Source organism: Rhineura floridana, chromosome 5 (assembly GCF_030035675.1).
Source record: "Rhineura floridana isolate rRhiFlo1 chromosome 5, rRhiFlo1.hap2, whole genome shotgun sequence".
Classification (NCBI taxonomy): Eukaryota; Metazoa; Chordata; class Lepidosauria; order Squamata; family Rhineuridae; genus Rhineura; species Rhineura floridana.
The window spans coordinates 63,980,227-64,003,372 of NC_084484.1; the positions used below are offsets into that span (position 1 = coordinate 63,980,227).

At 42.8% G+C, this 23,146-nt stretch overlaps 1 protein-coding gene across 1 annotated transcript; it reads right to left on the reverse strand.

Moving 5' to 3' along the window:
• Window positions 1-5,152: 5,152 nt before the first annotated feature.
• On the reverse strand, window positions 5,153-23,129 carry GTPBP6 (GTP binding protein 6 (putative)). The gene is made up of 10 exons (XM_061627009.1): window positions 22,482-23,129; window positions 20,334-20,471; window positions 19,510-19,580; window positions 17,683-17,813; window positions 16,212-16,282; window positions 14,363-14,521; window positions 11,829-12,037; window positions 10,465-10,613; window positions 8,821-8,973; window positions 5,153-8,112 (listed from the first exon to the last, which is right to left on the reverse strand). Exons 1-10 carry the CDS (start codon window positions 22,858-22,860, stop codon window positions 7,968-7,970), a joined length of 1,605 nt encoding a protein of 534 aa, XP_061482993.1. The 5' UTR covers window positions 22,861-23,129; the 3' UTR covers window positions 5,153-7,967.
• Window positions 23,130-23,146: the final 17 nt, after the last annotated feature.

A 23,146-nucleotide genomic window follows, 5' to 3' on the forward strand; every position in this document is an offset into this window, starting at 1 on the left:
CTACTTAAAAGGCTTGTTGAAAGAGGATGGCCTGCAGTAGGCTCCAAAAAGTTAACAGAGATGGCCCCTATCTAATATTTAAGGGGAGGGAATTCCAAAGAGTAGGTACCACTACACTAAAGGTCTGTTCACTATGTTGTGCAGAACAGACCTCCTGATAAGGCAGTATCTGCAGGAGGCCCTCACCTGCAGAGCGCAGTGATCAACTGCGTATATAAGGGATAAGACGGTCTTTCAGGTATCCTGGTCCCAAGCTGTATAGGGCTTTGTACACCAAAACCAGAACCTTGAACTTAGCCCGGTAGCTAATAGGTAGCCAGTGCAACTCATTCAGCAGCAGGGTGACATGTTGGCGATACCCTGCCCCAGTGAGCAGTCTCGCTGCCGCATTTTGCACCAGCTGCAGCTTCTGGATCAACTTCAAGGGCAGCCCCACAAAGGGCACATTACAGTAATCCAGCCTGGAGGTTACCAGCACATGGACAACAGTGGTCAGGTTATTCTGGTCCAGATATGGCTGCAGCTGTCTTACCAGCCAAAGCTGGTAAAAGGCACTCCTAGTCACCTGGGCCTCTAGTGACAAAGATGGATCCAGGAGCACCCGCAGACTACAGACCTGCTCTTTCAGAGGGAGTATGACCCCATCCAAAGCAGGAAACTGACCAATTATCGGAGCTCAGGAATCACCAAACTACAGCACCTCCATCTTGCTAAGATTCAGTCAGTTTATTGGCCCTCATCGAGCCCAACACCAAGTCCAGGCAGTGGTCCAGGGCTTGCATGGCCTCTCCTGATTCAGATGTTACAGAGAAATAGAGCCTACTGCTGACACCTCGCCCCAAATCTCCTGATGACCGCTCCCCAGGGCTTCATATAGATGTTAAACAGCATCGGGGACAAGATGGTATCCTGCAGCATCCAACAGCACAACTGTCACAGGCTGAGAGACAATTGTCCAATGCTATTCTCTGAAAATGACCCTGGAGATAGCATTGGAAACACTGTAAAACACTACCTTCGTTCAGTATCTAAGGCCCTCCTCCGGGTACCATCTCACCAGGATGCCCGGAGGATTGTTACCAGATCTAGGGCCTTTTCTGTAGTGGCCCCCGAATTGTGGAACAGCTTACCTGAAGAGATAACGCCTGGCACCTACGGTGCTTTCTTTTAGGTGCCAGGTTAAGACCTGGCTGTACTCCCAGGCTTTTTAATGTTTTTAATGTTAATGTTTATGTCTACATTTTATTTTAATATTGTTGATATATGTGATTGATTTTATTATAATATTGTATTTTTAATCTGTTTTGTACACCGCCCAGAGAGCTACTAGCTATGGGCGGTCTAAAAATGAAACAAATAAATAAATAAAATAAATAAATATAAATACCTCTGATACCCAGCTCACCAACTCGGCCCAGAAGGATACCATGATCAACAGTATCAAAAGCCGCTGAGAGATGAAGTAAGAATAACAGGGTTGCACTCCACGTCCTTCTCCTGATAGAGATTATCCATCAGAGTGACCAAGGCTGATTCAGTCACATAACCAGGCCTGAACCAGACTGGAATGGGACAAGATAATCTGTTTCATCCATGAGTACTTGCAATTGCTGCGCCACAACCCTCTCAATCACCTTCCCTAAAAAGGGTATTTGCGACCGGGGGGGGAGGTATTTGCCACAAACCAATGGGTCGAGGGTGGGCTTTTTCAGCAGTTGGATCACTGCCTCTTTCAGGACAGCTGGAACCACTCCTGCAACGATGCAATGACCACACCCTGGAGCCACTTGGTCAAACCCCTTGGCAAGGTTTAATAAGTCAAGAAGGGCAAGGGTTGAGAGGACACGTTGCTGGCTGCATCATCACAAGCAGCTTGTCCACATCATCAGGCCACATCAACTGAAGTTGATCCCAAGAAGTTGCAGCAGACATTACACTGGACACCTCACTGGGGGAGATGTGGATGGGGCATCAAGACTGCTATGGAGGTGAGCAACTTTACCCTCAACGTGCCTTGCAAACAATTCACAGTGGGCCTCCAAAGGGTCTAAAACTCCATTTCCTGGAGTTTATGTCCACAGACCCAACAATACGGAAAAGCTCCACTGGACAGCTACTTGAGGATGTGATGTGGCAGAGAAGTGGGCCTTCTTTGCCGCCCTCACCGCCACACAGTAGACACAGTTATGATCTTTTACTCATGCCTAATCAGCCTCACAGAAAGTCTTTTGCCACTTGCACTCTAGCCTTCATCCAGCCTATTTTATTGCTTTTAATGCACTGGTGTACCAAGGTGCAAACCGGGCTCCACAACAGCAGAGAGGGCGCTTGGGCAATTGTGCCAAGAGTCTGACACACCTCGCTGTTCCACAGCATGACAAGGGCTTCAACAGGGTCACCTGCTCTATCTACTGGGAACTCCCCCAGGGCATTCAGAAATCCTGTGGATTCCATGAGTCCCCAGGGGCAGACCATCCACCATCCCTGCAGATGAGGATTGGAGCCGTAAGTTTAAACTTCACCAGGAAGTGAAGGGGCTCCTGCTGGGAGGAAGGGCGGGATATAAATCAATAAGTGCTCTGACAATGGTCTATGACAATGGGGTGACATTCACCCCCCATCTCCACATCACCCCTTCCTCCATCTGGAGCAAAAACCAAGGTGAGAGTGTTCCCTGCGCTTTGCATTGGGCCGGTGACAACTTGAGACAGTCCCATAGTTGTCATGGAGGCCATGAAGTCCCAAGCCGGAACACTAGAGGCACCCTCAGCATGGACATTGAAATCACCCAACACTATCGTTCTGGGCTGCTCCAATAACACAGCCGAGACAGATTCTGCCAGCTCGGCAGAGAAGCTGCTCGGCAGCAGGGTGGACGGTACACCAGCAGCAACCCTAGTTTACTGTCTCCTTGGCTCAACACCAGGTGCAGGCCCTCACAGCCAGCTCCAAGACAGAGTGGTTTCCTGGTGACAGAGATGGAAGTTCTGTAGACCACAGCTACTCCCCCCCCCCATCCCTACAGCCTGTGCTGGTGTTGCATTGAGTATCCAGGTGGGCAAAGCTGGGTCAGATCAACTCCTCCCAGCTCACCTACCCAGGTCTTGGGAATGCACACCAAATCAGCACCTTCATCCATGATCAGCTGAGTGTGGTCTTATTGTGTACCGATCTGGCGTTAAACAACAACACACACAGGCCAGTGGGCACAGCAGATGAGCAACAAGGAACCCATCCTTGAGAGGAGTGGGAGCAAGGAATAAGGCGTAGATAGCCTTGCCCTTGTCTTCTGTGGTAGTTCACCATCTCCCCATGGTTGCACCTTTCTCTACCCATGATTACTGAAATTGGGGTGGCATCACTCATGTTCCTCCTTACTAAGACACCTCTTAAACACCTGATACAGACACAAGAGCCCACCAACAAAACCAACCTGAACCAGTTATCCCGGTAGGCCTCTGTGAGAATTGGGAACAGTCAGACCACTCAATAACTTTCACACAGGCTACATCTACTCCCTGTCTCACACCCAGGGAGGACCAGCCTTCTGCCAGTTGCAGACTGTCACTCTGAAGACATCTGGCGACTTTCTCCTATCGTTCAGTTCACTTCACAGGCTCTCAATCTGTGCAGGAACTACATATGCACCATACACCCTCCCACTACCCAAGGGGAGAGCCCATTTGGTGTTGCCTCTTTGGTGGCGACCCTGCCAGTGGCAGACCCACTGCTCAAGGGCAGCTGGGCTTTTACGCCTCCTGACCCAGCCAGGAGCTGATGCAAGAGGCTGCAAGATTGACTGCAGCCTCTCTCTGGGTCCTTGCAGCGCTTACCAGGGACTTCAGCTGTCTCAAGAGACAGCAACTCAGAGGAACAAGCAGCAAGTACCCAGATGCTCAGATACTCACTCCCAGGGCAGGTCTTCTGCAATCCCCCAGTGCTGCAGCTGTTCTAAAGGGTTGTCTTGAAAAGTCATGTAACCCAAGTTCTAAAATAGCTGCACATGTTGCCAGTTTGTTTCTGGGCCCATTTCAAGGTGCTTACGCTTATGTTTAAAGTCCTAAATGACTTAGGCCCCAAATATCCGAAAGACTGCCTCCTTCCCCACAGACCTTCTCGGGTGTTAAAACTGGCAGATGGGGCCCTCTTGGTAGTTCCCCTGCTCTCAGAAGTATAGGGGGTAGTGGTCCAGGAGAGGGCATACCCTGTGGCAGCCCCTAAGTTGTGGAATTCCCTCCCCACAGAGGTGTGTCTGATATCTTCATTGTACAGAGACACACCTCTTCACCCAGGCTTTTGACACTTGAGGTATATATTTCTAGGACCCTCTCTAGTTGTGAATGTAACTGTTTTTCATCATGTATTTTATATTGTTGTGACTCATCCTGGGACCTACTGGGGAAGGATGGGTAATAAATTTAGTAGTAGTAATAACAATAATAATACTTCTGGTTGCTGTGAACAGGATTAGTATGCTGTTGTGCTCATGTCCTGCACATGCGTTAATGGATAAATACAGTCTCATCTTGAAAGATATCAAAGATGTGTGCACAAAAAGTAATCACTACAGGGCACCTCCTTCTTGGTTCAGTTGCTGAGATTTAACACTGGAAAGATAGCTGGTAAGTTACCCAAAGTCAGCAAGCCAAAAAGTAATGAAGGTAAGTGATAAATTAATTCTGGATTGCTTGCTCAGTTATACTAAGTCTGCACATTTACCAGATTCACCACGATTTTCTTCCAGGAAAACAGGCTTGTGATTGGGGCATATAGTTTCGCTTCCTGGGAACAAAATATTTACCTATAGCACCATGTCTACTGTGGTTGCCATATCATGGTAAACAATAGGTAGAGAATACTCATTCCAAAATAAAACCTTAGGGAGTCACGCAGAATAAGTAAGACTACTGAACTCTGACATGTAGCAGTGTTACAGAAAAAGCTAATCCACTTCTACCAAGAGATCAGGAACAGCAAGAGAAACAGCGACTACTGGATTTCAGTATGCCTACTTGATGTCAACAGTTTTGCACACTGAAAATCTGACCTACAATGAAGTTTTCCCTCAAGGGATTAATTTTATTTTTAAAGAAGATGACAGCAAGCCTGTAACGTAAAATCTTGGATATCTTTTATTCAAAAAGCAAGCACTAATCAGCAATTGTAATAGAACACAGTTACAGCAGTATTAATAATCTGGAAAACCATGGCTATATCTGCAAGAATTCATTTTGACAACTGTTGTATTAACCCGATGTTAATAAGTACAAAGTGACAATACTCTATAAATAATCTGATATTTAAATGTTGGAAATGATGCAACATTACAAATCAATGATCTTAAGACAAGGATCACCAACCTTTTTAGGTCTGTGGACACATTTGGAATTTTGGTAAGTGCTGCAGGTTCTACCACCTCTGATCACTTCTCTTCCTCCTACCCTGCATTAGCCTACCCCTACCCACCCGAGACAGAAAGAAAATATGTGTGCGCATACTTCGCTTTTCCAACAGATCTGGGTACAAGTCAGATCTAGCAGAATTAATCTGAGCCTTGAAAAGCACATAGAACTGAAAGAGGGAAGTGGGAAAAAGCGTCACACTTACAACTTCCTTCTTTATCTCTATACATCTTTGAAGGGAGAAAATGGTAGTCACCTCACCATCTAATGAACAATGGGGCAGTGAACTGGGGGATGTTCAGAGGCTTCAATGACACTAGGGCAAGACCTCAAGGGTGTCACTGCACTCACAAGCTCCATGTTGGCAATCCCTGCCTTAAGGTGACTGAAGAATAGCTTATAGAACTGACCAGGACAATATTGGAACTCACAAGGAGCATAGACAGAGAAAGTTTCCATTTAGGAAAAAGGTACCCTAAGATAGGTACATAAAACTAAAAGGAGGGGGCTGGAAAAGGGAGGCAAGCCCCCTGATTACTGTTAGCTGCAAATCAAAGGATTATAAGAATCATACACCTTCATAAGTTCAACTTTCTTATTCTTCACAATGTAAGGCACAGAAACAAATTTTCTAGCACCTGTTCACTAACAGTTATATTTAAATGTTCATCTGCCATGTATGATCTGATACCCAATATTCATATAATTGGAAAAAATGGACTGCCTTCAAGTCGATTCTGACTTGTGGTGACCCTATGAATAGGATTTTCATGGTAAGTGGTATTCAGAGGTGGTTTACCATTGCCTTCCTCTGAGGCTGAGAGGCAGTGACTGGCCCAAAGTCACCCAGTGAGCTTCATGGCTGTGTGTCGAGACTTTGGATCGGGATCCTGAGGACGATGTGGGAGAGAGTGGGGAGGGGGATTTGGAATTCCAGGAGTTGCAGATGGGGAGTGAAGAGGAGGGGGGTGAGAGTGAGATGTCTACAGTAAGAGACCTTGGGATTCCAACGGCTGGGGATTCATCCCTACCAGTTCTCACGCCTCCCTTTGAGCCGCGGGGAGGGGAGTGGGAGGAGGAGTTGGAAGGAAGAGGATATGTAACTCCTCCGCAGCCCAGCAGCCCCGGGAAGAAGCCGGTGTCCAGTTTCCACTCCCCCGCCCCCCCCGCATGGGATAGGGACGTCAGTACTTCGGAAGGAGAGGGGCCCCAGGATCCCCCCTCCCCTCGAGCTCCACGAAGGCAGAGGAGAGAGGAGCAGAAAAAGGCGGAGGGAGGGGGATCTCTCCGAAGCGCGAGGCTGCGCGCCCGCCTCCCTCCTTCATAAGTGAAGGAGAGGCGGGAAAACTTTGCTCTGTCAACTTTCTTTCAACGCTGCAGGATTAGATAGTTAGGGAACTTTAGTGAGTTAGACTAGGGGTTTGCATGAAGCGCAGTAAATTTAATGTCGAAATTTCCTTAATAAAGAAAGAGTTAATCACACCCACGAGTCCGGTCATTGCCTCCCATCCTGGGCACGATACTGTGTGGGGATTCAAACCCTGGTCTCCCAGGTCGTAGTCCAACACCTTAACTGCTACGTCACACTGGCTCTCATTCATATAATTAATGGAAACTATGTTTTCAATATGAAACCTTCACTTTGTTTATCGGGCAGAGCAATCCAATTTGCCAGAGGCTGGTGGGAGCGAAGCCAGCAGAGGGAGAGCTAGCAGAAGGGGCTGCAAATCCAGCTGCTGCTTGGAGGCCACTTGGAGGGGAGGATGCTGGCTGCACTGGCAGGGTGCAGGGGAAGGAAACAAAGTACCCGTTTCCTTTCACCACCCCTTTTCCCGGTGTACCAGCTGCTGCAACGGAGGGCTGCAGGAGGAAGCAGAATGGATATCATGCAAGTCCCCCCCCCCAACACGCCCTCAGAAGCTCCTTTCACAGGACTTCCACCGGCTTCCATTATGCCAGGCTGGGCTTCCCTGGTGAACCTCCAGCTGAGCGGAGCCGCGATGAGGGAACGGTCTGCCATATCCAACTCGCCTCAGCCCAGTGTAAGTGTGGGTTGGATTGCACCCTAAGTCTTATAAACAAAGTTATGTTTGAGCAGTATGATGCGTGTGGGTTGTCTCTGATATAACAGTAGTTTAAGTAAAAATTTCAATATAGTTTATGCTCTTACAACCAATTCACATTATATCAGTGTTGTCCACACTGATAGTCCGAACATTTCTCAGATGTTTTAACTCAACTTTTGAGATCAAAGCAACTTTTGTTAGTTTTTTTAGACTGATAACTAATCTTGCTAAGTGGTTAAATCTGTTACTTTGCCAAGGTTGGGTAGTTTTCTGCAATTTCTCATAAATGAAAGTGTGGCAAGTTTCTCAATGAAGTTTTCACAATGAAGTTTTTTCAGAGGTACGAGGTACTGTCAGCATTTCATAACATGCAGTTGCAGATTGGTTTGAAACAAAGACAAGATGAAAGTCTATATTCTAGTGAACCACACTGTTAACAAAAATAGTTCTGCGATACTCATTAATCAGGAGTTCTCTAATACAAAGAAAATATCTCTTGTTAATTACAAGAGGAATAACATGATTGAGGAAAGAGTCTTTTGTATTTGCCCAAGGCAGAATTGCTTATGATCACTTTTATGTTGGCTGTACCATTTTCAGGAACAACATCCACCTCTTGTACTGTTGCTTCTTTGTAGAGCCAACTGGAAAAGCAAAAAACAGTCAGTGCCTTATAGACATTGACTATGTACACACAGCATTTCTGATCCTTCAGACCACTGTGTGGAGTATTAGGAACACTCTCCATGCTTATGCATTCCCTCCTCCCCTTGCATGCTCAGATTAATGTAAACATTCTGGTTTAAAGAAATCTTCCAAACCAGGATTGCAGTTCATAGTTTGCTTCACAGCTTGGTTTGGAGGGGCTTGTGTGAGGTGCACAGGAAGGAGATAGGGAGTCCCTGGCTTTACATTAATCCACCATGAAGAATAGGGATTCCTCATCTCCTTTCTACATTTAAGCAAAGCAGTTTTGCAACTGCAGTCTAGACAGTCAATGGGGACATCTGTGATGCATACTGTTGTAGTAGTAGTAGCAGCTTGGTTACTGGCCTGGTACCACCTGAGGACATATTGCACTAAACTCAAGATCAAGCCACATACAAGGAGGGAAACGGGTTCAGCTTTAGCAGTTACAACAGAACTGGCAGAGCGGAGGCAAGCTTTGCATATAAAGTGGACTTAGCAGGAAAAAGGAACATTGTGCCGGATCAGAAAGTGATTGTTAAGATAGCTAAAACTTTGCTATAGCAAAAAGCTCCCAAAGCTATCCGTATCTGATCAACAGATCCTTGATACAAATTTGCCTGACTGCCACTCTCAAGCAGTATGTAGCTATCACACTTGCTTACCTGAGCTGAGGTCCAGATAAATTGATTTTAATTGTCAGAATGTTTTTCCCAGTTACTGTCAAAATTGTGCTCTCTATTTCCTTTTTCAGTTCTTCTAAGCCATGCCCAAGTAGAGCGGAAATGGCTATTGCATTTGGCTCAATAGGATGATACCTAGAAGAAAGCAAAGGTCAGAAAAACAGGTCTTAAGAGCGAGAAGCAGCACAGTTGAGAAAAGTCAGCCTGGCAACACGCTGTGCTTCACAACTGTGGAAGGCGCAGGAACGTTTTGGACATACACTGTTAGATTACAGTGTACTGGTGTTCATATTTTTATTTTATTCCATATAAAAAGGTGTATATTTTTACCTCCTGATTGGTACTAGTCATATCACTTTAGTGCCTTATTCTAGTAGAATGTTCTGGTGTTAAGCTCCAAGAGAATTTTGTTTGGGGATAATTCAAAAGTACCAGATAGGATCAGAAGGGTAGTAACATTCAAGCATGAAATAAATTGCTGTGTGATCATGTATGTGGCTCTTGCCATTATCTAGTAATAAAAGTATTGAAGTAACTTGCAGGATCCTTTCCCTTTTACACCAATCTTTTCTATTATTACAATAGTCAGAGCTTGGAAAAGTTACTTTTTTGAACTACAACTCCCATCAGCCCAATCCAGTGGCCATGCTGGCTGGGGCTGATGGGAGTTGTAGTTTAAAAAAAGTAACTTTTCCAAGCTCTGCAATAGCTCAGGTGCCACGTTTGCCTTCACCTTAAACATACGTCAAATTTAAACTTTCTTTACTATAGTCTCACTTGTCTTCTATTAGTGCAATTTTTCAATTCACAAAGTATTGCATGAGTCTGAGCCCAATTAAAACAAATGGTTCTTAGAGGGATGAAAACATTAAGCTGTTCATTAATGCTTTAAATAAATACAGTTAAATAAATGAAGAGGCTAATTCATAAACCAGTTAAGCCAGTTTAAAGTATACAATATAACTTACATTTAAATATGTTTATGTTTAAGGAAATCAATAAAACTTTATCATGATCTGCTGTGCACTGGATTCCATCTGGCATTTATTGAACCTCACTAGTTTCAGTGAAAATTTCTTGATTTATACATGCTGTATCATAGTAGGCATTTAATATTTATATAACATTTGTATATTTACAGATGGATGAATTTAGCTGTCAGATTTCTGTATTTAGAAAATGAAACAAAATGTTTATTAAAATAATAAAAAGAAAATGTCTTGATTTATGGAAGTTGGACATACTGGGTGGGATCCAATTGGTCCCTTGAAGTCATGAAAAGGCTTTTGATCCAGCATAAACCTCTGATAATCCCTGTCTCCCTCCCCCAAATAGGCTACAGAGAGCAGAAGGAACTTCCAGAACAGTGTGTGTAGCTGTCCAATGGATCAAAAGCCCTTCCACAAGTGCATGGGCACCAAGTGGTGGATTCCACCCACTGACTTTTGGTTGTAGTTCAGTATGACACGGTTGTAGCACTGTGCCAGCAATGCAGAAAATAATTCTAGCACAAATACATGAAATCCATTGCTCATGGACATCATTCCAATACGTTTTATCTTGTTTAGGACTGAGATAACCACAAAATAAACCATAATAATATTTTGAAAGTACTGTGATTCTTACCTATCTATCAAATCCACTTTGTTGTGAACTTCAATTATTGTCTCCAGTAGATGGTTGGGAAGGTTAAGATTCCTGAGAACTGATAACACGCTTTCCTTTTGGAGGTTGGTTTCTGGATGACTAACATCCCGCACATGGATAATTAAATCCTAGTAGCAAATCATATGCATGCTCAAATAGGTACTCAGTTATTTGACATTGTTAAAAAGAGCAGTAAGAGAGGAAAATAATAGTATTTCATACTGCTATTTGAAGTGGACAAAACTAAGACTGAAGTCTAGGTGAAGTATTATATGGCTAATTTCTAGTGTGCATGTTTACTTTCCAAAAAGTAGAAACTGCTTTTATTTCTAGTGTATTAACTGTAGACCTGAAGGAACTCAGCCTTCTCCTAAGGTTAAAGGCAGAAGTCCTTGAACAATAGAGAAAAAATAGGTTGAAAAATAACATTTGAAAAAGCTCAAATGTTAGCTCTAAGATGCCTCCACTATGTAAAGCCAAATCAAACACACACACACACACATGTGGAGCTACTTTTCAGTCAAATATTCCAGCATAACTCCTTATTTGAAAGATCCAACATAGACAGTTGTTAAAAAAGAAACCTATCTCTGAGAAAGACCCAAGAAGGCTGAAGTGAGCAAGAGCTCCACATATCTAAATTGTTTTTGGAAATCAACATAAATACCATTCCCATGTTATGCACTGGAGTAACGAGCAGGAATTCATCAGTTAGCTCAAGATGGCATCACAACAACATACAGTGGTTTGACCCATGGCTGTTGCTGGAGAGAACCAGACTGGAGCCACTGGGGGAGAGGTTGTCAAATGTGTTTGTTTTTGTCCCTCCTGCCCTTCAGATATGACATTCTAGTAAACAGATAAAGACTATGTATCCAAAGTCCTCAGTAGAGTAGTGCCCCACTCATACACAGCAGGTTAGGTTCCAGATCCCCGTCGAAAAGTGAAAAACGCCGAAAAGCGGATCAGCTGTAGTACGGGGGTCTGGAACCTAACTCGTTGATCATGCCGGAGGAGGAGAAGATCAGCTGTAGCGTGGGGGTCTGGAACCTAACCCGCTGATCGCACTGGAGAAGATCAGCTGTAGCATGCTCCTCCCCTCCTCCGGTGGGATCAGCTGTAGCCCGGGGGTCTGATTGCGCCGGAAGAGGAGAAGATCAGCTGTCCAGTACAAAGTGAGTGAAGCAGGCTGCAGTCCTCAACCCTTCCTGTAATCAAACTGCACTCAGAAACAAGTGCGAGTATACTGGGCACCAGGATTTGCACCAATCTAAAGTGTAATTTCTCTCAAAGAGGTTTGTTGGTTTTCAGAATCTATATCCATTAGACAGTGGTGTACCTACCGAGCAGGCTACATCTTCTAGTGTAGCTGAAAATGACTGAACAAGGTCATGGGGCAACTGAGAGAGAAATCCAATAGTATCAACATACAGAACAGTCAGGCGTGATGGCAGGTTGCCAGCATGGGCTGTAATGTCCAATGTTGCAAAGAGTTGATCCTGAGGCTGCAATCCGGCATCCCCAGTAAGGGCCTTGATTAGAGTGGTTTTCCCTAACAGAAATCAAGGAAGGCATGATAAGTTGGACAGTTTGCTTCATGTAAAACCAGCTGCAATTATAAAAGAAATAAATTAATGGGATAGGGGCCTGTCATATCTAGACAAGAAGCACACCATCTCCATACCCTTTTGTAGTCTACACGCTGGTGCATACAACCAATGTTGCAAACAGGTGTTCAGGAGATCAACAACTATCTTCTAATTTGACTAGAGAGAAATGGGGCCATGAGTCTTTCCATAACTGGAAAATGTGAATGCCACAAATGTTGCAATTCTCTTATGCAACTTTCCTAGGCATTAATTAATTCATCCTTCCCACACAAACTAGGCATCTAGCTCAAGGACAGTCAGTAGCTGTATGCCCACTGAGCCACTACCATGACTTCAATCCACTCAAATGCCAAACAGGTGATAGTACCAGTAGCAGAAGCAACAATGATGTCTTAGCTGTAAACATACCATCCCCCCCACACACATGAGGAAGGCACATCTGCTATGCCAGCAGCACTATTTTAATTCTTACAGCAGCTGCCTAAGTGCATGGTGGGAATGTAGTTATACCTGTTGAAAATTCTACTGCTGCTATGGTTGCCTCTGCTGCCCAGGCTCTGAGTATGCCTTAGTAAAATATCATTCCAACTGTCTCCTACCTCTGTTAAATTATGACTTTCTTTTCCAGTTAACTGATTTTTGATGTTTCTTAGATGTAGGATTGCAACTTAACTACATGAAATAAAAAGCAGCAACCATCTCTTAGGAGTGCAACCAAAGGCTACATTGTAATGATTCCACAAAGCCTTACAAGATGTTTGAAATCAATTTGGGGTCAAACATAATTCCTAACTAACATTATAGATGTAGTTTCTACACTCAATTCCATCTGATTTCCTTGAAAATAGACTGAAAGCAAGAATAAGATTTACAAGTACGGAGATCAATCAACATTTGCAAGAATGGACCTCTCTCTGTCATAGCATACTGTTGATCACTGAATATAACCTTCCTGTTCAATTAACGAAAGGAATTCCATACACACATAGGAATATAGGAAGCTGTCTTATTGGTCCATCTAGCTCAGTACTGTCTACATTTAACTTGAAACCTTCTGTAGACAAAGCATATGCTCTCCCACTGAGCTAAGACCCTCCTTTTAAACTATATTAATATAACAGCATTTTCTTCATAAATACTAGGTCAACTTGTCTGATTTTAAGAGTTAACTGCATTTATGAAGGTCCTCTAACAAATTTTATTTTGATCAATTACTTGTGGCAAATGAGTTTTTGCATCCTTTCTCTAGAACACCAGGAACTGCCACTGCTATAAACAAGGAATGGAATTTGGAGGTGTGCATGCACATTTTTCTATCAGGATCTCCCTGTGAATCCCAAAACTGTCTCTCATTGCATATATTGTTGTGTTTATGACATTAAAAAAAAATCAAACAAACCTGTCTCTAGCATGTGTGCTATTTTCCCCCACTGAGTTTCTCTTTGGCAGATTTCATACCCCATCAGATCCTGTGGCCAGGACTGAAAGAGCTCCCTGGGTTTGCAGAAACTGATTCCATGTGTGCATGTGGAGGGGTTGCTAATTTTTCCTTCCTACTGTAGCTCCTCATACCACACTGAGCTTTTCAAAGGGGGAGCATGGGGGGCTGGGAAGGGGCTACACACTGCCAGTGCACATGCAGAACCATCGTGCAGGCCTTTTGAATCTGGGCCTATGAGACTTGAAAAACTAGTCAATGTTTGAATAATGTTTTAACTAGGCATAATCTTTCCTTAGTTAATGGAAATTTCCACTGACGTAAATGGGAACTATTTTTTATCAAGGATCTTAGATATGCGAGACACCCTCCTAAACAAAAAAAGCATGTTCTGTACAGGAATACCCTGCTATACGGACCTTCACTTTACGGACACTCGCGAGTACGGACATATTTACAGTAGCACCATTCCCGTTTATGTACGCTCGCTTTGCAAGAACGGACACTTAACGGCATGACGCCACTGCCCGATCAGGTTCCAACTACAAACTTTTTCTTAAAATAAGGCCTACTGTGTTTATTTTAGTTATAAATTCGTTATTTACATCAGTTATGCCCGTATATGATGATTGCAGTGCAGTGTACTCACTCTGGACCCATTGCGTACATTAATGCGGGGTATTCCTGTACTCTCAGGAAGACCTGGCATGTGTGCATACTATAGTCCAAGCATTAAACTTTCTAATACAAAGATCTCTTCACTTTGAAGTGAGTTTCCAGCAAGTACTTCAATACTAGCAGCATAAGCATTTGTGTTGTTGCCCCTTACCACAATTAGTGTAGCCCATTACTGAAATAACAGGAAACTCGCGCTTTCTTCTTTGACTTCTGAGTAAGCGCCTTTTTCTTTTGAGCTTCTCTAGGGCCTTTCGAATTTTAAGCTCTTTTTCTTTTAGGAGGCGAACCTGCATCTCCATGAAAGTTTCACCTGGAAAGCATGAAGTAGCAAATCAAAAAGCAATCATTTGAATTACATGAAGCAAATAAATGCACAGCCTCCACCACCACACATTAAGTATTTGCAAAAAATCTACAACAGTGAAAGTAAATGTTGGAAACAATCTCAAATATCATATAGTATGTTTGCTAAATATGACTGTCCTCAACACTATTTTTACCTTAACAGTTGTAATTATACCAATTTAATAATTTTAATAATTATGGAAATAAAAATTCCAAAGGGAAATTAAGTATTCAACAGCCTATGAAACATAATAAAAGGTTTATTGTTTAAAAATACAAAACAAGGACACTCGATATGACTGCCACACTTGCCTATAGCAGCTAGAACAATATCTGATCTTGAACATATTAGCAATGATATACATTTTTCAGGCAAGATCTGTCAAAAGGATACTAGATTCCCTTTTATTCCTACTCCAGTTTGCATGTAATGCTAAGCCAAATAATGATTAAGTGTGAGCATGTGGGTATTTCACAGCAAACATTACACTTTCTTCACTTCTTCTCTGGTCCTGTTATTGTAATGGTACCTGGAGTTAAGCCATGGTTTGGCTTTGCATTATTCTAAACCCGAGCTCATAATAAGCCAAGCACTATGGTAAATGAAGGACTAAGCAGTAAGACAAGAACAAACCTTTAACTACAGTTCATGGTTTGAGACAGAATTGGGGAGGAGCAGAGGTCAGTTATTTTTGCTCTTAGTACCCACACGTCCACACTTAGCCATGGTTTGGTTTAGCATTACATGCTAACTAGGCAACAAATTTCCCTGAAGAATCCACACAACCAAGTCTAAGCAAATATTTTTCATATGTATATCTCTAAAGAAACCATTACAAAAAGAGTTGCATAAAGGTAAATGGTATGTGGAATCTATCTGTGGGTAATATTCACTGTTAGTCATACATAGACTACAGCTATTGAAATCAATGGACAAGTGCATTAGTTTCAATGGGTCTTCCCTAAGTATGACTAAAAGTGGATATTATTTTCATCGCGAAAAAAAGAAGCATCTAAGCTGAACACATACACAAATTATGTATTATGAGAAAGAGCATTTATTTTGAGACAGCAAGACATATATGAAATACATGTACCCAGGGCTGGTGCCAGGCATGACAGGGTGCACTGTGCAGTACCCCAACACCTCCCCGATACAGGTGGCAAGGGGCTAATAAGCCTACCCGTGTGCCCCACCTACCTCTCAAGATGGCAGTGGGGGCATCATGGGTGATGGCAGGCATGCACACACAGCATTCATACTGACAGGGCATGCATATGGCTTACTGAAGCCCATGTTGTTTGTATTGGGGGGGTGCCTAGGAGCTCCTTCTCCACGATATGCAGCAGGTTGGGTTGCAGGACCTGACACTGCTGCCGATCAAGGAACAGGAGCACCACCCTCCCACCCTAAGCAGGGGCCCCTCTGGGCTATAAGGGCCCTCAGCCAGGGCCCAACGTGGCCACTCTCTGGCGCTAGCCCTACATATACTAAAAGTAGTTTATCATGGCTTCTTTTGAAGAAAAAAAGCACACTTAAAGCTGAAGACTGCATTTTGTGATATGTAGTTTGAATGTAGTTGATTACAATAGCAATGGATCTTTGCTGGGTTACATAAGTTATTTGAACATTTTCCCCAATGTATACACTCTACCTGAACCCATAATGTATCTTGAGCCACCTCTCTGCTGATCCAACTGAGCAACCTCATTTGTTACATTGGTTCTGAAAAAAGGAATAAAGTAAATATTATGCGTTTGGACGGCCATGCAAGCATCTTCAGAGATGGGTGAAAATTCTGCTGAACTTGGATTTAGCATTGGATTTTTCAATGGTCTGCCTATTCTCCATATTTGCAGAGTGATCCTGTTTGCTCTGACCTTCAGTGGCTTTTCCCCAGACACTGGATTTTTTACTCTACTAGTCCCCAGAATATATTGTTCTTTTATTGAGTTTACTCACAGCACAGCACAGCACAGCAGTACTGCTCTCTCTCTGCCAACTCCCCTCCCCAAATAATCCAAGCTCCAAGTGGGGAGGAAGCAGGTCAAGCCTATAATAGCAGAGGTAGCAGTGTAGCAGCTTTCCTTTCAAATTATCAATAGTTACTTTCAAAATATCAATTTCCTTCAATTTATTGCTATTTTCCTTTCAAAATATTGATATTTCAAAATTTCAGTATTAATTCTGACTTTTTTTGGGGGGGGGGAAAGCATACTGGTAAAAGCAAGGGATAGCAGACAAAGAGCAAACTCAAATCAATAACACTTATTCAATGAAATGTTTTCAGAGTGGTGCTGGATAATGGATCCCATCCCTACTCTTGATAGTTAAGTTATACTGAGCCCAATTCAGACAAAATTAGTTGAAACCAATGAAACAAGGTAGTTGAAGTTAACATAAGTACCATTGCTTTCAATGGGACTTACACAATCCTATACATACCTGCTCAGAGGGTAAGTCCCACTGAGTTAAACAGGGATTATTCCCAAACAAATTGGCATAGAATTGTAACTTTAGTCATTATGAACATTAGCTGGACAAGGGCCAATCTGCAATTCTTCATGATCACTTAAAAATAATGCTGTGATTGGCAAAGTAATCCATTTGGATGGGACTATGCTGGGCCTTTAAACTGGTGGTGCTTTCACACATAAGGAAGTATGTTGGGGTCTATCAGGGCTCACAAAATCTGTATACATAGCCCTGAAAGGAGATACAGTGCTGAATAGGTATTAATAAAAAAGCTGTATAACCATCACTTTTCATGCATATATCTTTAACAAAAAAAAGTTAACTTACTTGTGAGGTTTTTCAAACAAAACACACCCCTCTAACTTTATTTAAACCGATCTTCCCCAACTTGGTGCCATCCAGACGTTTTAGCCTACAACTCCCAACAGCCCCAGCCAGCATGGTCCTGCTGGTTGGGGCTGATGGGAATTGTAGTTCTAAACATCTGGAGAGCACCAGGTTCAGGAAGGCTGATCCAAACTTTGTAATGTAGTTAAATATATGTATTAGTATATTGCCAAGAAGCAAGTCAAACCAATTTAAGTTATTATCTGAAAGTGTTTTTGTATTCTGTTGAGACACAATGCATGTCACATATTAGCTCTGAGTACCTTAAAAGTGGGATTTCAGCCAACGCTATTTGAAGTTTTGCCTCTTTAGTCCGAGCATTGCAGCGGAAAATGTGAAGGACAACTGTATATCTGTCAAAAACTTTCACTTGCCAGGCTTCTTCGAGTTCTTTCTTTTAAAAGATAAAATAAACTGAAGATTTGTGTGTTACTTGTGAATCCAGTGGCATTCAGAATTTTAATCAAACAATGCTGTAAAAATAGCATTTATTGACTTCCAGGATCCGACTGCAAACATCAAAACAATTTCAGGGATCTGACTGGAACTGTATCACAACAAATCTCACTGAAAAAGGCAAAAAAAGAAACCCCATTCTGTACAATCCTAGCCCACTTCAGAAAATATCACTCCTGTGTTGCTCAACACAGGAACGGGGATGTACCAAGTTGACTCACCCCACAGACTTCTTGCGAACAGCACAGCTGTCTTTATCAATAGATCCTTCACACATACAGTTGTGCATGCAAAGGCTTCTGTGTGACCTGGAAACCCAGCTGCACAGTGTTCTGAGTCCATACAAGCCTACATGCATGCAACTGTGTATGCAGATGCTCCACAGTACACATAATTGTGTGAGGTCAGCATGCCCCTGCTCACTTGTTAAACAACATGGGAGTGATATCTTCTGAACAGGGGCTCTAGCCTCCATGATCCTGTCTAGACATGGCTTTAACCTACATCCAAGCTACTTCTTTGTGATGAGTTTTGTCTTCTCGGGCATATCATGTACATCATGTAATCTGGCGTTATCACTTTGGGAGTTTCCCTACTCCCAGCAGCTGCTGCTGCTGAGTGGAATGGACTAGGGAAACTCACTGTAACACTGTGTCACATAGTCTGTGTTATGCTGCAGATGGGAAATGTCATCACAAGGAAGTAATTGAGGTGTAGGTAAAATAATGCCTAGACCAATTTTTCATGTGCGTGTTAGAGAGTGAGGAATGAAAAAGCAATAATGCAGAGAAGCACAGATCAAATGACTATAGATTCAAAGCTAGATAAAATTTAATCATGAAACACACATTTTACTCTCTGGCAGTCCAACCCTATGCAGGTATATACTTTGTGAGTTCAACAGTGCTTATCTCAAGTAAGCGTGCATAGCTTTGGAACTTTAAGTCATTGGGCAGTAAGTTAATAAAGCCAGTTATTTCTGGATTACTGACAGGCAGAGCAATCCAAATGCCAGGAAGCCAGCAGGAGGGGCCGGTGGCAGAAAGCTGTGTGGGATCCTCCTCCCGTTTGGGAGCTGCTGGCCTGGCTCGTCTCTGGCTCCGTTGGGAACCATGCACATGAGCTGGAAGGGAAGCGCCGGTTCGGATAAACATAGATTAAGCTCTCCCCGCAGGCCACAATGGGGAATAAACAGAATTATTTTATACGCTGGCCTTTTGGCCGGAAGAGTTTGCAGGGGGATCAGGAGTCAGGGTAGGGATCTGAACGCTAGGAGGATCTCACGTAAGTCTCCTCTGCGGGTTCTCCCCCGCCATGTCCCTAGAACACCCCATTTTCAGGGCTTCCGCTGGCTCCCCGTCTGCCATGCTAGTTGTCCCCAGCAGTGGCACCAGGCTCCTGGCAGTGCTATGGCTCAGCTATGGCAGAGGGCTGCTTCTGGGAGCCTGCTGGTGCAGCCCAGGCTCTGCAGCATTCAACTCACCCCAGCCTGCAGAAAGGTGACTGGATTGCACCCTTAAGGTATCTATCTGATTTATGCAGATCTGTAGACATATTTGAACTGTATTGATGCAATAAACAGAATTTCAGAAGCATTAAGGAAGGCCTGTTTGAATATGAAACTTTGGAACTACCTTTGTTAGAGGAGAGAGTCTTTCTACATTTACGAAGACAGATGATACATTTGGCGATCCTTTAATTTTTTCTAAAAGAAAATGAAATACACAAAATTTCATAACAATTTGTAACATTTTTTTAAAAAGTGAACTAATAGCACTGGAAAGCTGCATTTCAGGCTCACAGAAAAGATACTGCCAAATCATCAGCACGGCAGACACCCACTCCCTCAGCAGCGTCCTACAAATAATATGGACAATTCACACCCTAGCTAAGGTAGTGTTAGCATCACTCATGAGCTAAGAAAATCTCATCTGTTCTATCTATTGCACACAGCCAGATTATAACATTATACTTTAATTACCACCAGGATCTGAATTTGAATTTATATCCTAGTTAGTAATCTGAGATTAACCAGTTTCCCAGTCTGGATGTATTTGGAAACAACAGAAGTGCAGAAGCTGGTGCATGAGAGGAAGAGAGGGATGAGGGGGAAGTACACATGCACAAACTATGGTTTATTAAAATGAGAGAATTAGATCTGAACCAAGCCATTATATGCACAGAACAGTAAAATTCATTCAAATTCTTACCTGCCTTCACCATAACGTCTACAGGAAACCTAAGAATTTCACTGAAACATTCACATTTATGATATATTTTATATTTATAGCCATTCAAAACAACTGGTTTATAGCATGTAACACATATCAATTAGTAAGTGTATCTCATGATTAGATACCATAATTCCATGGTTTGAAAACAACTATAAACCAAAGCATTAAAGGAGAAAAAAATTGCTTCAGAGCTTCATACATTAGGTTTGGGGGTTTCTTCTTACCAGTCAGGAGCTGAAAATTCCCTTTGCCAAAGATAAATTTCTTGTCAGGAACTTTTGTAGAAAGGATTATTTTATCTACCACTGTCCAGTTCTGAATGGTGCTTATGAGAGCAACAGCCTCAGCTAGTTGTAGTTCAGCTGTAATTTTAAGAGGAAAAAATGATACAAATACAGTGCTAATCACATAACACACATTGTCATCATCTGCTTATCCATAAACACATAAATTCGTATATGAAATGAAACCTTGGGATGTTAAGTCCTTCAACCTAGAGACAAAGCACTGGCATGTTAACTTCAGCAAGGTAAGATTTTGTCAACAACTTTTCTATGTAACTACAGTGCCTTGCAAAAGTAATCAGATTCCTGATCAATGCTCTCATATGGTACATTGTAATTTCATTCTGTATATTTTATTTTGAAACACTGAAACTCAAAATCAGTTATTGTAAGGTGACATTGGTTTTATGTTGGGAAGTGAACTGAAACATGTTGCTTGCATAAGTATTCAACCCCCACACATTAATATTTGGTAGAGCCACTTTCGCTGCAATAACAGCTTTAAGTCTTTTGGGGTAGGTATGTAGCAGCTTTGCACACAGTGTCGGAGGAATTTTGGCCCATTCTTCTTGGCAGATTCGCTCCAGGTTGTACAGGTTGGTTGGACGTCGCTTGTGGACTGCAATTTTCAGAGCGCCACAAATTCTCAATGGGACTGAGATCAGGACTTTGACTAGGCCACTGTAGGACATTCAACTTTATGTTCTTGAGCCACTCCAATGTTGCTTCAGCCTTGTGCTTGGGATCATTGTCCTGCTGAAAAGTGAATTTCCTCCCAAGCTTCAGTTTTTTAGTGAACTGAAGCAGGTTCTCTTTATTGATCCAACTGTGTTCACTGGGAAATCCAAACATTTGGATATTATTTTGTACCCTTTTCCTAATCTATGCATTTGTATGACATTATCTCTCACTTCTGCAGAATGCTCTTTAGTCTTCATTTTCCTTCAGATCCACAGCCTGACCAATGATCCTTCAACAGTGGGGTTTTTATCCTGACAATGGCTCAGCAATTTTAATGGTTCACAGGTGGAGGCCAATGGTAAGGTAACTGTGTCCTCGATAGGGCAATTTGTTTCAACTGTGGAAACTGGGAGCTTCCACAGCACAGGGGTTGAATACTTATGCAAGCAACATGTTTCCATTTTTTATGTTTCTTACAAACATTTCCCAACATAAAACCATGTCACCTTGCAATAATTGATTTTGAGTGTCAGTGTTTCAAAATAAATTATACAGAACGAAACTACAATGTACTTTTATATTTCAGTAATATGAGAGCATTGGTCAGGGTCTAATTACTTTTGCAATTTACTATATATGTGTAATAGAATGAATGGAATACGGCTACAATAATATCTGAATATTTAAAGTTAAATTAAAATGTACATACTGAATAGAAAATAAGAGTTAAAATAGTTGCAATGGAAAACATGGCACACTGTGTTCTATTGACAGCAAAATCCTACACATGTCTACACAGAAATAATTCACAGTGAGTGTAATGGGGCTTACTTTCTGGTAAATAGGAATAGGACTACCATCTAAATCCCATTTTTGTCAGCAAAAATGCTAATCTTTCACATTTATGCTCCAGTTTAAAAATTCTCAAATCCTAATCTGATTTGCAAAGGGTTAATAAATGGGAGAAATGCAAACAGGCCAGTTGAAAATCCTTCCTTAGAGAAGGTAGTTGGGCTAGATGTACATTTCGTCCCTGTTCTATGATTCTTGCACTCAGGTCCTGCTTGCGGGCTTCCCCCAGGCACCTGGTTGGCCACTGTGATAACAGGACGCTGGACTAGATGGGCCACTGGCCTGATCCAGTAGGCTCTTCTTATGTTCTTATTCTAGAAAAGAGCTAGATATGTTATCCATTTTTAAAATAACAGCAATCAATAAAACATCCGGAGTGGTATTCAATACTAGTTCTACTCAGAGTAGCCTCATTGAAGTTAATAGACATGACAAACTCAACTTCCATTAATTTCAATGAGTTTACTCTGAGTAGGGCTTAGTTCAATATAGTTGACTGTAGTTGCATCTGGGTTGACTTTTGTATGTGGCTGTGCCTGACAATTGGTATCACACCTCTGGTTAGCTGCGGCTTGCCTGCTCCCCATTTCACAGCTGGATGAACAATAAACACTTTCTGGGAGTCAAGAAAAAGAGGGGGTAAACCCGATTCCAGCAGCTTTTCATTTACGTCCAGCATCCCCTTGTCGTCGTCTTCCTCCTCCTCGTCTTCTTCCTCACCTTCCTTATTCCCTGACTCCCAGCTACTACAATTGCTATTCCCACCTCTCCTTCCCTTTGCATGCCCATTGCCAGATTTCGGGATATGGTAGTTGATGGCAGTGGCGTGCAAAAATCTGACCGGACTGGGCCCTAAACACCTTGCTGGTGGAAGAGGAAAAACGACGTGAAACTTTCGCCCCCACAGTAGCATCTGCCGCCATCGGGAACCCATGAGGATCAGCGCGTGTAACACTGACTAAGCCCCCCAGTAGTTGCGGTCCGTCCCCAAAACAAGCCCCATACAGAACAGCCACTGCTTCGTTTCTTCGTCCCGACCGGTTGGACAGAAAACGCACACCAATCCACAGACCTCCGCTCCACCACCCTTTCACTACCCGGGCAAAAACAAAATAAAGGGGAGGAGTTTGAAGAAAGAGTTCCTTCAGTATAATGACGGTACAGCGTCTCTTTGCGGTTCCTAAATCAATTAGTTGCTATTGGGTGAGTCGCGACACGTG

Excerpts from the sequence above, each read along its gene's own strand:
- GTPBP6 (XM_061627009.1), bottom strand. The coding sequence starts at position 22,860 with ATGGGTTCCCGATGGCGGCAGATGCTACTGTGGGGGCGAAAGTTTCAC. Across the intron at positions 17,814-19,509 it reads GACTCTCTCCTCTAACAAAG|AAAGAACTCGAAGAAGCCTG; the intron begins GTAGTTCCAAAG and ends ATCTTTTAAAAG. Across the intron at positions 16,283-17,682 it reads GCTGAAATCCCACTTTTAAG|AACCAATGTAACAAATGAGG; the intron begins GTACTCAGAGCT and ends TCCTTTTTTCAG.